Below are 15,969 nucleotides of genomic sequence, written 5' to 3' on the forward strand. Positions count from 1 at the left end.
TGGCTCATCAAGTTTGTTTACTTGGTGAACAAGTAAACAAACACAAAAAATAAAGGAAGTAAACACAAGCACCTTAACAGAGAAATGCACAGCGATAACCGATGAAGGATTACACCCAGAAAGTTAACCTCGTTCAGATATTGAACAACCCGTTGTGTATTTCTAGCCTTTTGATGAGATATTAAACCAAGGCCCAGTCTGCTCTCTCAGAAGCACATGAAAGATCCCATGGCACTATTCGAAGAAAGCAGGGGAGATCTCCCAGTGCCCTGGCTAACATTCATCCCTCAACCAACATCACTAAAGATTATCTGGTCATTTACCTCATTGCTGTTTGTGAGATCTTAGTATGCACAAATTGTTCGCTGTTTACAATAATTACTACATTTAAAACGTACTTCATTAGTTATGAACTGCTTTGGGATGTCCTGAGGCTGTGAAAGGCACTACATAAATTCAAGATCTTTCTTTTTTTCCTATATTTATTCCACAGGAATAGCATTTTTTGTGTATAATATTTTACTAATCTGAAAACTGGCAAATAGAGTGGCAATCAACATTAACCTTCGGACTTCTCCTTCAGTTGATGAAATCTGTTCTCAACCTGGCAGTTAACTCGTATAACTTCAATTAAATCTTCATTAAAGAGTAAATGGACCGGCACAGTTCAACCCTTGAAATAAGACCGATTAGATACAACTTTTACAGTGCTATTTTCTCTTAGTGTGCTAGCACAGCAGAATGTGCACACTTCTCCTTTTGCTCAACCGCTTTAGAAAATTGTGCACTAAACAAATCTCCCTTAACAATCATAGTGACACCAATGGATAGATGACCTTAACCAACCAATTAAATAGCCCATGCATTCACAGCCACTGCAGCTTGAAAAGACATCTTATCTTCTATGAATTCATAAAATCAATTTGTGCCACATCATCTTAATCTTCAGTAAGTACATTGACTTTTCTTGTCCATTTTCTCTTCTTTCTTACCTCCTGTTCTGAAGTTGCTGAATCTTGCTTTGGGATGATGCTATGGTACTGGCAGCCCTCCAGCTCCTTGCTTAAGCAACCATTCTAACTTTATGAGCATAGACAATGAGCGTTGCATGTTATTGAACTATGAAAGGCATCACAGCCAGCTGACGTCACTGGCATTCACCTGTGATGAGGTGAACTGCAACGTTGAAGCAGGTAACAGCTAGTTAAGATTCCTAGAATAGCATCACCTGGTGGTCATACTGAGCAATTGCCTATTTCTTTATATTTATACAACTTGCTTACACTGGAGGCTCCCAGTTTAATTCCCAACATTACTTGAGGTTTTCTTTAAATTTTAGTGACTTAAAATAAATTAAATTAAGGTAATTAATCAGGTGCTTTATATATTAGTGAGACAATTCATGGAAGAGCGCTTGGCAAATTTTTCTTTTGTTTGTCGAGAAGGGGGAAAGGACAAGAAAACTGACAGGTTATTTTTGTTGTGATAGCATCGCATGCAAATGTCATGATGAAAAATTTTGATATTTCAGGATAAACTGTTAGTACCTGATAACTGTGCTCCCACTCAAAATATATATTTTTTAAAACACTACTAAAACCCCCAATGTGAGTTCATAACTTGATCCTTTGAACTCCTTGTTGGTCAAATACTTAACATCTGATTCAATAGTCCTAATTGAAACTACTTTTGAACATGCACCTCTGCATGTGCTACAATACTCCTTGAGCGAGATTGTAAGGTTCTCGGTGACATTTTCCAGAAAAGGATACTCAGTGCTGTGCCAATCTCATGATCACAGACTCCAGTAACTAATGGCCTGAACTGATGACTAACAGGATGCCATTTACCTCCACTCCCACTTTCAAATGACAGTGTTGGTTCATCTTCTTCTGACTATTCCTCCCTTCTGTGGAGGCTCAGCTCCAAATCATTTGAGATAGAAACATTGTCAAGCTAATCTTCAGAATCTGCACCTGAGGTTACTCCAAATTTACATATTTTTGACATAAAAACTAAAAATATCAATTAAATCTTGCATTTAGTGGAACTGATAAGTAGACATAGTAAACATTGAAAGCCATTTAATAAAACACCACAAGCACTATTTTTATTATTGTGTCAATTAAGGAAAAATTTGCAGAGCTATGGGGAAAGAGGAGGGGAGTGGGACTAATTGGATAGCTCTTACAAAGAGTCGGCACAGGCACAATGGACTGAATGGCCTCCTTCTTTGCTGTATGATTCTATTCTTAAATGGAGGAGGAAGAATTTCTTTGTGCGCTTTTTGCAGCAAAGTCATAAATAGGTTTATAAAGAATGGGTTTACAATTCCACTACAAATAGCATAGAAAGGAAATCTCCCCCAGACTGAAAAAGGTTTGTTAAATACTTTCTCATGAGAATGTTACCCTTTGCACTACAACAGTGACAACACTTCAAAAGTACTTCATTGGCTGTAAAGTGCCTTGGGATGTCCTGGGGTCATGAAAGGTGCTATATAAATGCAAGTCTTTCTTTTTTATTAGCTCTACATTACCCAGCACCTGTCCAAATTTAATAGTAATGGATAGTTTTAATAGTAGTTGACTAAATTAGAAGTGTGGCTCTTTTAATTAAAAAAATATTTATACTCCCACTAACACATGGCCTGATGGAAGGCAAAACCAGAACACGGAACAAACTTTCTTGATGCAGCAGAATCAATGACATGTAATGAAAGGGGAAGGTGACTACATATAAGAATCTCATCAAAAAATAAGTTAGTGTTGAAAATGGCTGGGAAATGCTTCCTGAGAACTCAGGCGCTCCTGAAGCAGATTTATCTCTTCTGGCTGATTGTTTTATACAGTGTGGAACCAAGCATGCAGTCAAATGGTAAGCAACTTGTAATTTTCTTTTCGACATCTTTATTTTTGATTTTTTTTTACCCCCACAGTCTGAGGGGAAGAAAGCACACACGCTCTGAGATTTATAGAATAACTGGGAGAGATTAAAGGGAAAGTTCTGATGAAGAATCATACACCTGAAACATTAACTTTTCAGTTGATGACCGACTTGTGCTTTTCCAGCATTTTCTGATTATATTTCAGATTTTCATCTTTTACAGTTTTACCTAAAAAGGAAAGGTAGAATTTTGTAGCACTCAATACCTAAAAGAACTCTACAGCCTAGAAATTATTGCTGGTGATAACGCTTAATGTGTTTCTTAAGATAGCCTTTTCTCTGTTATTTTAGTGGAGGTTAAAAAAGAAATGGGTTAATGCCTGCATTTAAACAGCTGGCAAAGGAATGTATTAGAAGAGGTCGAGCAAACTCACTGGCAGTAATTTCTACACTTTTGTGGCTTAGAAACTTCAAGGTATCGTCTGAATTTCATTGTTGATTAGTTATTGTGATATTGCTTCTATTTTATCATTCTTAAACTCACTGCATTACCTCATTATCATATATAATAATGAAAATATTTCAGGGCTTTCACATGCAGTTCAGAACAATAACAGCATCCCGACATCATAGATTCAGTATTATTTAATTGTTTAGAATATAATGGCTTGAGCATTGCTGGATTATCTAATCATGGGGTTCAAATGGTTTATATATAGAATAATAGGTACACTAGAGTGAATTACAGACTTGGTTCAAGTGGTTTATATATAAAACAATGGCTATTTGGAAATAAGCTGCAGGTTGGAATCTAACTGGAGGTTTAGATGGTTTACCTGTATAATATTGGGTATGTGGGAGTGAGTTATAGGCTGGAATTTAATCGAGGAGTTCAGAAGATTTGTGTCTAGACTCAGCTCCACATCGGAGAATCAAAATTACGATTGGGGGAGCAGTTGCTCCCATTGATATAATGGAGACATTATTAGATGCAATTTTCTTTCTGTGTTCTGTAATATTTTTGTTATCTTTGTACTCATATTATTGATGGGTGGTGGAGGTCACGCAAGGTAGTTAATAACTCTGACAGTGTTCTTTGTATTTTAGCGGCCAACACAATGCCTTATTTCACATCATAAAATTAAAATATTTGTCACAAATTAACCACATAAATCCTATATACAATAGGCATAATACTTTAAATACTAATGTCCATCTTAGACAATTGAGCTTTATAAGTTTCAGTGCGCTCAACCACAGTGGAAGTTGAGAAAAATGGGCAGTGTCTGGAGCCAGATATTGAAGAAGTGCTCCGTGTATTAGGTAGAAGCTTGTTTGGAGGCTGGAATTTCCCTTAAACTCAGCAATCTGGTGCTCGCTGGTTCGCTGTATCCTTCAAATCAGCTCCCCGATGATCTCATATTCACTTGCTGTGAAAGCAAAAACATACTGTGTATTAAACAGAAATGACCTAAAGCCTGGAGTTTCCCTGCTGAAATTCTAAATGAAATTAATCATAACAGTTTCATTTCATTCCCTAGCATATACCAGACCACAGAACATGCTGTAATGTATAGATTCAGCACCATGCAGACCAAAAAAAGCAAGACTTGCAGTTATGTAACCACTGATCACATCACATCTCAAAGTGCTTCACATACAAGGAACTGAAGTGCAGTCACTGTAGCACACAGTAAGATCCCACAATCATGAATGGTTTTGATAGGGTAAATAAGGAGTAACTGTTTCTAGTGGTAGAAGGGTCGGTAACCAGACGACACAAATTTAAGGTGATCAGCAGAATGAGGAAACATTTTTTACGCAGCGAGTTGTAATGATCTGGAATGCACTGCCTGGAATGGTGGTGGAAGCAGATTCAATAGTAACTTTCATAGAATCACAGAGTCATAGAATGGTTACAGCACAGAAGGAGGCCATCTGGCCCATCGAGCCTGTGCCAGCTCTTTGTATGAGCACTCCAGTTAGTCCCATTATCCCCATAGCCCTGCAAATCTTTTCCCTTCGAGAATGTATCCAATTCCTTTTTGAAAGCCACGATTAAATCTGTTTCCACCACCCTTTCAGGCAGCACATTCCAGGTCATAACTATTAGTTTTAAAGGAGAATTGGATAAATACTCGAAAGTAAAAATGTTACAGGGCTATGGGGAAAGAGCAGGGGAATGGGACTAATTGGATAGCTCTTTCAAAGAGCCAGCACAGGCACGATTGACCAAATGACCTCCTCCTGCACTGTGCCTGTTATGATACTATGATACTATGAACAGCAATGAGATCAGTGACCAGTTAATTTGTTTTGGTGGTGTTGAAGGTGCAATGCTGGCTCGGACGTCGGGAGAACTCCCTGCTCTTCTTTGAAAAGCATCATGGGATATTTATCATCCATTCAAAGCAGAAAATTGGACCTTAGTTTACATCTCATCCCAACAATGCAGCATGCAGCACTGTGAAGCTTAGGTTATGTATTCAAGTCCATGCTTGGGACTTGAACTCCAAACCTACTGGCTCTGAAATTAAAGTGCTACCAACTGAGTCACATCAAATGTAAAAAATAGAAAGCACCACGCTTTGTTTACTGTGCATAGTTCCAGTCACCAATACATGAAGGAGACATTTAAGCTATAGAGGCAGTACAGAGATAAGGCATTAGACTGATCTGTAGTGTCAGAGGATTAAGCTATGAGGAAAGGCTGGAGAAAGTTGGGCTATTCTACCTTGAAAGGAGGTGACTAAGAGGGGACCTTATAGAGATATATAAGAATGTGAGCAGTATAGAAAAGGTAATTCTGGAATATTACTTCAAATTAAATTGTGACAGTGGAACTAGAAGGCGCAAGTACAAACTGGCAAGAGGCAAATTTGGTACTGATGTCTGGAAGTTCTTCACACAAACAATAACTGATATATAGAAAGGAGTGGCATACAGTAAGGTGGTGAAGGCAGTAATCCTGGAATCATTTAAAAGCAGTTGGATGTTATCTTGTGCGGACCACAGGTTTTTTTTCTCGATGGATGAGTTACAATGCACCCGTCTTATGACTAAAATACAGAAAAAAGTAGGGGAATATACAGTCACTTAATGTTCCCTTTTATATGGCAACTGTGGTCATGATGTCAACGAGCAGCTGCTCCTCTGGAAGCAGCAGTGGTGCTGCCGACAAATGTAAATGGTTACTGGCAGCAGTGCTGCCCATGGTCTTTCTGGCTCCATGCAAGCTGAGTGCTCAGCCCACCCAAACAAGGCAGCAACATTGGGAAAGTGCTGCAGTTAGAAGATGCTAGTGCACGCTCGTTTTTTTTCTCTGCTGTCACTAGTGCGATAGAATGCACCGTACATTGCACATGGACAGATTCCACAGCATTAGAAAGAAAGAAGAAAGATAGAACTTTCATTTCTACAGCGCCTTTCACCACCACAGGACATGCCAAAGCGCTTTACAGCCAATGAAGTACTTTTGAAGTGTAGTCACTGTTGTAATGTAGGAAACGCAGCAGCTAATATGCCACACAGCAAGGTCCCACAAACAGCAATGTGATAATGATCAGATAATCTTGTTTTAGTGACGTTGATTATTAGGAACCCTGACACATTGCAAAACCATTTCAAGCAGAAGTAGGTTGATGTTCAGAGCCAGCTCAGCCCATTTTTAGTTCCCTCTTGCCTTGCTGAGCCTGTATTTTTCTAGTACCAGTTGAATGAGGTACAGTTCCAGCTCTTGTTCCAGTGCTGTATCTGAATATTTAATAATGCTTTAGCACCAGTTCTGACTTTCATTTCGGGGTCAATAGGGATGTAGAGAGGAAACATGATACAAAATTCAAGATTCTCACCGGGCAGCAGCAGCCCGCCAACCAACTGTTGTCTCGGGAGCAAATTGTTTCTGTTTCACTGCAGATTTATTGCATTCAAGCAGAATTGAGCATATCCTTATCAGGAAAGGCTGAATAGGCTGGAGCTCTTTTCTCTAGAAAAAAGAAGGCTGAGGGGTGACCTGATAGAGATCTTTAAGATAATGGCCCAGAACATACTTACCTTGGATGCCGCTTAGTAATGGCGTCCATCCCAACTGCCGTTGAATCCATCGGAGTAAGTTCGCGAATGCGTACATGCACAGTAAAACCCCGAAATCGGGAACTTGCTCCGATTGGTTCACCGGCGTTTTGATCGTTATAAATTAAAGGGCCACTAAACGCTACAATCAATACAATCAGCAAACATCTGTAAACTTACCCATCTGCCCAGCTGGAATGAAGATACTTACGCCACATAGAAGGTACGCTTGAAAATATCAACTCTACACTACCTTTTAAAAGCCCGGTGACTTATAATGACTGCAAAACAACAAAAAATTAAATTTTAAAAATGTGGAATGTCAAATTATTCTTATTTTAATATTTTTTGATCATTAAAAAAAGTATTAAAAATAAAAAAAATTAACTTTTAATTTCTGTATGTTTCAGTACATTATAAATCATTATAAAGGAACGAATGCATGAATTGCAACAATTATACATTCCTTTCTGGCGCAAAAACACAAAAGGAAAAGCGGCCCAACCATGGCTAACAAAAGAAATTAATGATAGTATTAGATCCAAAGAGGAGTCATATAAAGTTGCCAGAAAAAGTAGCAAGCCTGAGGATTGGGAGCAGTTTAGAATTCAGCAAAAAAGGACCAAGAGATTGAGTAAGAGGGGGAAAATAGAGTATGAGAGTAAACATGCAAGGAACATAAAAGTGGACTGTAAAAGCATCTACAGAATGTAAAAAGAAAAAGATTAGTGAAGACAAATGTAGGCCCCTTACAGTCAGAAACGGGAGAATTTATGATGGGGAACAAGGAAATGGCAGAGCAATTAAACAAATACTTTGGTTCTGTCTGCACAGAAGAGGACACAAATAACTTCCCAGAAATGCTAGGGAACCAACGAACTAGTGAGAAGGAGGAATTAAAGGAAATTAGTATTAGTAAAAAAAATAGTGCTGGAGAAATTAATGGGACTGAAAGCCAATAAATCCCCAGGGTCTGATAATCTGCATCCCAGAGTACTAAAAGAGGTAGCCATGGAAATAGTGGATGCATTAGTTATCATCTTCAAAAGTTCTATAAATTATGGAACAGTTCCTGCAGATTGGAGGGTGGCAAATGTAACCCCACTATTTAAAAAAGGAGGGAGAGAGAAAACAGCGAACTACAGACTGGTTAGCCTAACATCAGTAGAAGGGAAAATGCTAGAGTCTATTATAAAGGATGTGATAACAGGACACTTAGAAAATATCAACGGGATTAGATAAAGTCAACATGGACTTATGAAAGGGAAATCATGTTTGACAAACCTATTGGAGTTTTTTGAGGATGTAACTGGTAGAATAGATAAGGGAGAACCAGTGGATGTGGTTTATTTGGATTTTCAGAAGGCCTTTGATAAAGTCCCACATAAGAGGTTAGTGTGCAAAATTAAAGCACGTGGGATTGGTGTAATATACTGGCATGGATTGAAAATTGGTTAACAGACAGGAAACAGAGAGTAGGAATAAATAGGTCTTTTTCGGGGTGGCAGGCAGTGACTAGTGGGGTACCGCAGGGATCAGTTCTTGGGCCCCAGCTATTCATAATATATATCAATGATTTGGATGAGGGAACCAAATGTAATATTTCCAAGTTTGCTGACGACACAAAACTATGTGGGATCGTGAGTTGTGAGGAGGATGCAAAGGGGCTTCAAGGCGATTTAGACAAGTTGAGTGAGTGGGCAAATACATGGCAGATGCAGTATAATGTGGATAAATGTGAAGTTATCCACTTCGGAAGGAAAAACAGAAAGGCAAAGTATTATTTAAGTGGTGATAGATTGGGAAATATTGATGTACAAAGGGACTTGGGTGTCCTTGTACACCAGTCACTGAAAGCAAACATGCAGGTACAGCAAGCAGTTAGGAAGGCAAATGGTACGTTGGCCTTCATTGCCAGGGGATTTGAGTACAGGAACAAGGATGTCTTACTGCAGTTATACAGGGCCCTGGTGAGACCACACCTGGAGTATTGTGTGCAGTTTTGGGCTCCTTATCTAAGAAAGGATATACTTGCCATAGATTGAGTGCAGCGAAGGTTCACCAGACTGATTCCTGGGATGGCAGGACTGTCGTATGAGGAGAGATTGGGTCGACTCGGTCTGTATTCACTCGAGTTTAGAAGAATGAGATGGGATCTCAGTGAAACATATAAAATTCTGACAGGGCTAGACAGATTGGATGCAGGGATGATGTTTTCCCTGGCGGGGGCGTCCAGAACGATGGGTCACAGTCTCAGGATACGGGGTAGGACAGTCAGGACTGAGATGAGGAGAAATTTCTTCACTCAGAGGGTGATGAACCTGTGGAATTCTCTACCACAGAAGGCTGTGGAGGCCAAGTCACTGAATATATTTAAGAAGGAGCTAGATAGATTTCTAGACACAAAAGGCATCAAGGGGTATGGGGAGAGAGCAGGAATATGGTATTGAGATAGAGGATCAGCCATGATCAGCGGAGCAGGCTCGAAGGGCCGAATGGCCTACTCCTGCTCCTATTTTCTATGTTTCTATGTTTCTATTTCCTTGCCTTTTTTTATAATAAGGTATGTTGTTATGTTAATTTTTTATTTGGACTAACATAGGGAATGAGTATTACTTGCCTGCTTGTGGGCGGGGCTTCCATTCCCATAGTCTTTGCAGGAGCACATGGCCTGCGCTGATCTCGGAGCGCAGGAAGATTTCAAAATTCAGCAAATGGACGTCGTGGCCTATGCAGTGACTACATTCATACTTTTTATCCGCAGGACGTGCGGAGAGCCTTGCCACACCGGTCGGAGCAAGTTCCGCCCATTGATAGGCTTTGTGAGGGTAGACGTAGAAAAAATGTTTCCACTTGAGAGGGAGTCCAAAACTAGAGGTCATCAATATAAAATAGTCGCTAATAAATCCAATAGGGAATTCAGGAGAAATTTCTTTACCCAAAGAGTGGTAAGAATGTGGAACACGCTACTACAAGGCAGTACTTCTCCAAGCTAAGTTCACTAACGACGTTATCAGCACTCCCCATTTAAACAAAAATAGGACTGAAGGAAGGGTCAGGACTAAGATGCTTTGGTTACACTATTTAAGGATGAAAAGGAATAACATTTCATTTTTCTTTTGTGTGCTTAGCCTATTGCATTGCCATGGTGGGCTCCATGTACAGAGCCTGTTCTCCTATGAAGGCCATAGTACATAACAGTGTGTTCTGCTTTACCGGTAGATGTGAATTGCATTGTCTACAATGAGGAATTTATGGAGTGTACGTGGAACCACAGTGAAGGGAAACCAAACTACACCCTGTATCACTGGTGAGTCTGCTGGTCAGATGTAACTATTCTGGGAGTTTCACAAACGTTTCCTGTATTTGTAAAGTTTACAATACTAAGAATTTATTCAAGTTTCGATGCTCCCAAGATCTATTGGCTTTCCTGCATTTGTTTCTGAGATTTATGGCACAGGAAAGAAAATGATAATCGATCAAATTAGCATTCGGGGTTGCTATTGCTTTTGCTTCAATTCAAAAACGCCTAACTCTTTCTAGAATCTAAAACGATGCCATGAGCAATCAATCAATCATCACCATAGGTCCACTCATCATGCATTCATCCGACCACGAAGCTGTCGGATTGTCATGAAAATGCAATTGGTTCACTAATGTCCTTTAGGGAAGGAAACCTGCCGTCCTTACCCGGTCTGGCCTGTATGTGACTACAGTCCCACATCAACGTGATTGACTCTTAACTGCCCTCTGAAGTGGCCTAGCAAGCCACTAAGTTGAATCAAAAAATCTCTACAGCGGTTCAAGAAAGCGGCCCCACCACTACCTTCTCGAGGCAACTAGGAGTGGGCAATAAATACTGGCCCTGCCGGAGACACCCACATCCCCAGAATTTATTTCCTTTTCAAGGGACCATAACTAAGAATATTAAAGCTGACTCCTTGTTTGCAACGGTATGGCAACTCAATCAAATAAGGAAGTCACATTTGTTAATATACCCTGTATGCGTCTGTAGAAAGTAGCACATTAAATTTATGATCAAATCCCTGTGTGTGTGAAGTCTCCTACTTTACTGCTGGGGAGGGGATAGAGTTGTACCTTTGTGTGGGGTAGATTCTTTTAAAGATCATTAATGTGTTTGTATATATTGGAAATATGTAATAGTCCTACTACCAATCCTGTTCCAAAGATGATATTTATTCAGCTCTTTTTTGCAGGAACTAAATGATAAATTTAACTGGAAAATGTAGGAATTGTTTAGAGAAAACCCTGCTAGTGTTTTGGGTTCTCTGATAGGTTATCTCATAGAAAGGACAGAAGCCCATCAGAATGTGTACTGAAATTAACCACAGCTACTGTCAGTCAATCAACTTTTTCTACCTCATTATCACCCCCAAAGTTTGAAAGAAAAAGCACACAGTATTCAGTTACCAACAATGATGTGACTTGAAACTCCTTGGGTAGATCTTGACTTTGTGCTTGAAGTCAATGGAAATAAAAAAATCGGGAGAGATATCAAACGGACTGCCAACTCGCTATCGCACAAAGTCAAGATCTGTCCCCTTTGTCTGAGAGATACTGTCTAAGCTGTGGAGAATTGGACAGCCCTGTGAAGCAGTTACTGAGGGCTATTTTCAAATTGAAGTCTCCAGTTGAGAATAGTTACTAAAAATAAAATAGTAACTATTTCTTATCCCTTACAGGTATTACTCAAAACCAGGAAAGGAATGTGGGAACTACATCCAGCAGGATGGCTATAACGTTGGTTGCAATTTCTCATACAATGAGGTTTCACAATTTCAAGACTTTCACGTGTACATAAATGGATCCACTGAGTCAGGAAATCTGACATCACATGTTCAAACATTCCAACTGCAGAACCAAGGTAGGAAATCTGGTAAATAAGACCTAGGATAGAGTCAGTGATCTCAAGATCACAAAAGAATTTGACCCATCTAAATTCATCCATTCGGAAACACCCTAAAGCTTTCCTATTGCAGCATCCAGTTGTTTCTTAAATGATTCCATGGTTTTCACCTCTACTACTCTGCCCAGGAGTCCGTTCCATGTATTGATCACTCTTTGTGTGAAGAATAATTTCCTGATATCAGTCCTAAATTTGCCTTTTACTAGTTTGTACCTGTGTCCCCTTATCCTACTTTCACAATTTAAAGTAATATTTCAGGTTTACCTTTTCCAATCCCTCAACTATCTTGTAGACCTCTATAAGGTTAGCTCTCAGTGCTTTCTTTCCAGGCTGAAAAGCCACAAGTTTCTCCGGTCTTTCCTCATAATTCAGACTTTTAACACTAAGGGGGTAACTTTAACCCCAAAGAACAGGTGGGTTGGGGGCGGGTGGGAGATAAAATAACAGCTTTTGAAGCACGACCGCAACCCAGCTCCAACGCGCCCTCTTCCGTGTTTAACGTGGGCGCGTTTGGATATGTGCGCACAGCCGAAACCCGGAAGTCGCGTTGCCAATTAATGCCGCAGGGCAGATCATTAACGAGGCAATTTACCTACTTGAAATACTTGAGGTAGGTAATTTTTTGTTGATTCTGAACCTGAAACTAATTTTACTTCACCTGCATGGGTTTCCCATGGCTTCTTCATTTCGCCATTGAAATGGAGGCGAGATGCAGCCGAAGTTGATTTGGCCCATGTAACTTGTGATTGACACATCTCAACAACAGCTCAGGTATTGCAGCTGGTCTCTCAGTTCTCTCAGGCAAACGTTTGGCTGAGAGTTCGTTGTGTTGGGTCTTTATTCACTCTTCTAGCCATCACTCAATTAAATTAAAGATTCAGAAAATAATCAATTGTTAACATCCTGAACCAATCTGGAATATGTGCACAAGCTTATACTTTTAAGAATGATGACAAAATCTGAAATATTGGAATATTCTGCGGTCAAGTTTCTTGAAAGAATTACAAAATTTTATAAGAACGTGGCTATTTTGCTAATATAAATTTTGGCACTCCAAATATGTTTCCAATTCTCATCCATTCTTTACCTTTGTGTGGTCCATCTCTTCCCTTCTTTTTCTGGCTTTCTCGCTCTCCATCTTTGACAATAGGCTTTCCATAGATATTTATTACAAACTCAGACTCGCACAACTATTTGGATCGTGTTTCTTCCCACCCCACCTCCAGTAAATACTTCATCCCTTTCTCTAATTTTCTCCTTCTCTGTCATATCTGCTGTAATAAATCTACTTTCCACACCAGAGTTCCTAAAGGTCCTACTTTTTCTCAGCTGAGTCTTCCCTCAGCAATGAGTGACAGGCTCTTTGATTGAATCCACCATATTTCCCATGTGTAGCTGAAAATAACTACCAAGGACATCTATTATGCTTTTCATCTTTTAATGCTTATGCTCGTGCTGGTGCTGTTAGGAAATTCTAAATATGAATGTTACTTATATTGCACTGATCATCAAATTGCTTCTCTCCTGCTCACCCTGGTATATGTTCCTTATTCCTGGCCTGAATCTGGAGCCAGCTCTTCATGCCCTCCTCCCCGCACAGCCCCAATGCTGACCGGCATGTCTTGCAGTGGATGTGAGATGCTGGTGGCTCCCATTGACTCCCTGCTCAACTTCAGTACGTTGGCTGCAGGTCTTTCCTTGTTTAATAATGGTATACGTTGTCCGCTGGCTTCTCCCCATCAATATACGGTCAGTAATAAAAAACCTAAAGTTGTTTGTAAACGTAAGGAAGTGTAGAGTATCATAAAAAGATGCATAAGCTGCAAAGAGTAAACGTCCCTGGAAATCCAGGATGGTAGAAACACACACAGAATCAACAATAGAATCCTCAGAGCAACAGGCAACCCCAAAGAATGAATCCCAAATAACATGAAACACAGAAGCCAACCAAAAATGATTGAAAAAGTTCGTTAACATATCGACTTGAATTACACTTGTGGCTGGCGACAGTTATACGTGTCCTGCAAATAACTCGGCAAACTTCCAACCCGATGAGGAAACTACCAATCAAACTTTTGCTGAGTTCTTGGGAAGCACCAAGACACCCCATTCAGAAATCGGATATATCTCAAGCTCCTGCCTCGTTCCCCCTTCCTCTACTCATCCCTCTCTCCCCCTCACCTGCTTCTCTCCTCCTCCACCTCACTTTCTTCTCTTCCTCCACCCTCCTCCTGCTCCCTCTCTCTTCCTCCCCTCCTCTTCCATTTTCCCTCTCTCCTCTCCTTTACCAGATTCGAATGCACTCAATTCACTTCTGGGTTTCCCATGCGAAAATCTACCCACCTGCTGAGTTCCCGGCTCCAAGTAAAAATTATGCTTTAGGGTTTGATAACGTTTGATCATGACTTCTTCTGACTTATATTCTAGTGCATTAACTATGTATTGCAACAATCTATTTGGTTTGTTTGCTGCTCTGTGTTGGTTGGATATGTTTAGTGTGAAATCTACTAAAACTCCTAATTCTCTTTCAGCTTCATCCTCAGCTACTTCAACACCATTCCTGGAGCATGCGTGTTATCTATTTTCCTTCCTATGTGGACTACTTTGCACTTTTCTGCATTAAATTTCATCTTCCATCGTTCTGCCCATTAAGATTTTCCAATCAGTGTAATTTAAATGCCAGCCTTCACTCATTCGTTTACCCAACAGGTAAACATTGGTGTTAAAATAGCGCTGACTGGAAAATCTAAGCTTTCCAGTTTAGTCTGTCCAAAACCCCCCAATAGACATTCTAGTGTAAATTACATCAATATCAGAAAATCATGTGGGGTGAAATTGGTTTTGGGCGGCTGCGTAAAATGGGCAATAGCAAATCAGTAGCTTGATTTACACACCACACAATTCTCTTTTCTATTGACTTCATAAACAGGCGGCCAATTCACCATCGCCCGTTTTGCACTACAGCCAAAGACCAATTACTTTTATAATCTAGAATTAACAGGGGTCCGCATGAATCACTCTTATAACTGAACGGAAGCTCAATTTATCCTTTCAATGAAACCAAATCATTCCAGAAAATCTCATAGTGAATGTCAGCACCAACAGAACCCTCCTTGAAATGGGATGCACTATTACAACCATTAAGATGTCTGATGTGTAAAATCAAGCATCAGAGCATTAAGGGAAAAGAAAGATTAATACAATGTGGTAGTGAGATCTTTACCTTAAAGACCAGCAGGTACCATGGGGCAGTGTGGGCTTTACCTTAAAGACTATCAGGTACCTTGGGGCAGTGTGAGCTTTACCTTAAAGACCAGCAGGTACCTTGGGGCAGTGTGAGCTTTACCTTAAAGACCAGCAGGTACCATGGGGCAGTGTGAGCTTTACCTTAAAGACTATCAGGTACCTTGGGGCAGTGTGGGCTTTACCTTAAAGACTATCAGGTACCTTGGGGCAGTGTGGGCTTTACCTTAAAGACTATCAGGTACCTTGGGGCAGTGTGGGCTTTACCTTAAAGACCAGCAGGTACCATGGGGCAGTGTGGGCTTTACCTTAAAGACCAGCAGGTACCATGGGGCAGTGTGGGCTTTACCTTAAAGACCAGCAGGTACCTTGGGGCAGTGTGGGCTTTACCTTAAAGACTATCAGGTACCTTGGGGCAGTGTGAGCTTTACCTTAAAGACTATCAGGAACCTTGGGGCAGTGTGAGCTTTACCTTAAAGACTATCAGGAACCTTGGGGCAGTGTGAGCTTTACCTTAAAGACTATCAGGTACCATGGGGCAGTGTGAGCTTTACCTTAAAGACTATCAGGAACCTTGGGGCAGTGTGAGCTTTACCTTAAAGACCAGCAGGTACCATGGGGCAGTGTGAGCTTTACCTTAAAGACTATCAGGTACCTTGGGGCAGTGTGGGCTTTACCTTAAAGACTATCAGGTACCTTGGGGCAGTGTGAGCTTTACCTTAAAGACTATCAGGTACCATGGGGCAGTGTGAGCTTTACCTTAAAGACCAGCAGGTACCTTGGGGCAGTGTGGGCTTTACCTTAAAGACTATCAGGTACCATGGGGCAGTGTGAGCTTTACC

At 40.4% G+C, this 15,969-nt stretch overlaps 1 protein-coding gene across 2 annotated transcripts in view; it reads left to right on the forward strand.

Moving 5' to 3' along the window:
* The first annotated feature begins 2,710 nt into the window (after positions 1–2,710).
* Positions 2,711–15,969, forward strand: part of LOC137333085 (cytokine receptor common subunit gamma-like) — a 39,704-nt gene continuing 26,445 nt past the window's right edge. The window contains exons 1-3 of one of the 2 annotated variants that reach the window (XM_067997203.1): positions 2,711–2,877; positions 10,180–10,267; positions 11,661–11,842. In XM_067997203.1, the coding sequence (XP_067853304.1) occupies positions 2,775–2,877; positions 10,180–10,267; positions 11,661–11,842 (373 nt within the window). In that variant the 5' untranslated portion in view covers positions 2,711–2,774. The remainder of the gene's footprint in view (positions 2,878–10,179; positions 10,268–11,660; positions 11,843–15,969) is intronic. The other variant, XM_067997204.1, reaches the window with a different exon arrangement.

The sequence above is a fragment of the Heptranchias perlo genome, chromosome 15 (assembly GCF_035084215.1).
Source record: "Heptranchias perlo isolate sHepPer1 chromosome 15, sHepPer1.hap1, whole genome shotgun sequence".
Lineage (NCBI taxonomy): Eukaryota > Metazoa > Chordata > Chondrichthyes > Hexanchiformes > Hexanchidae > Heptranchias > Heptranchias perlo.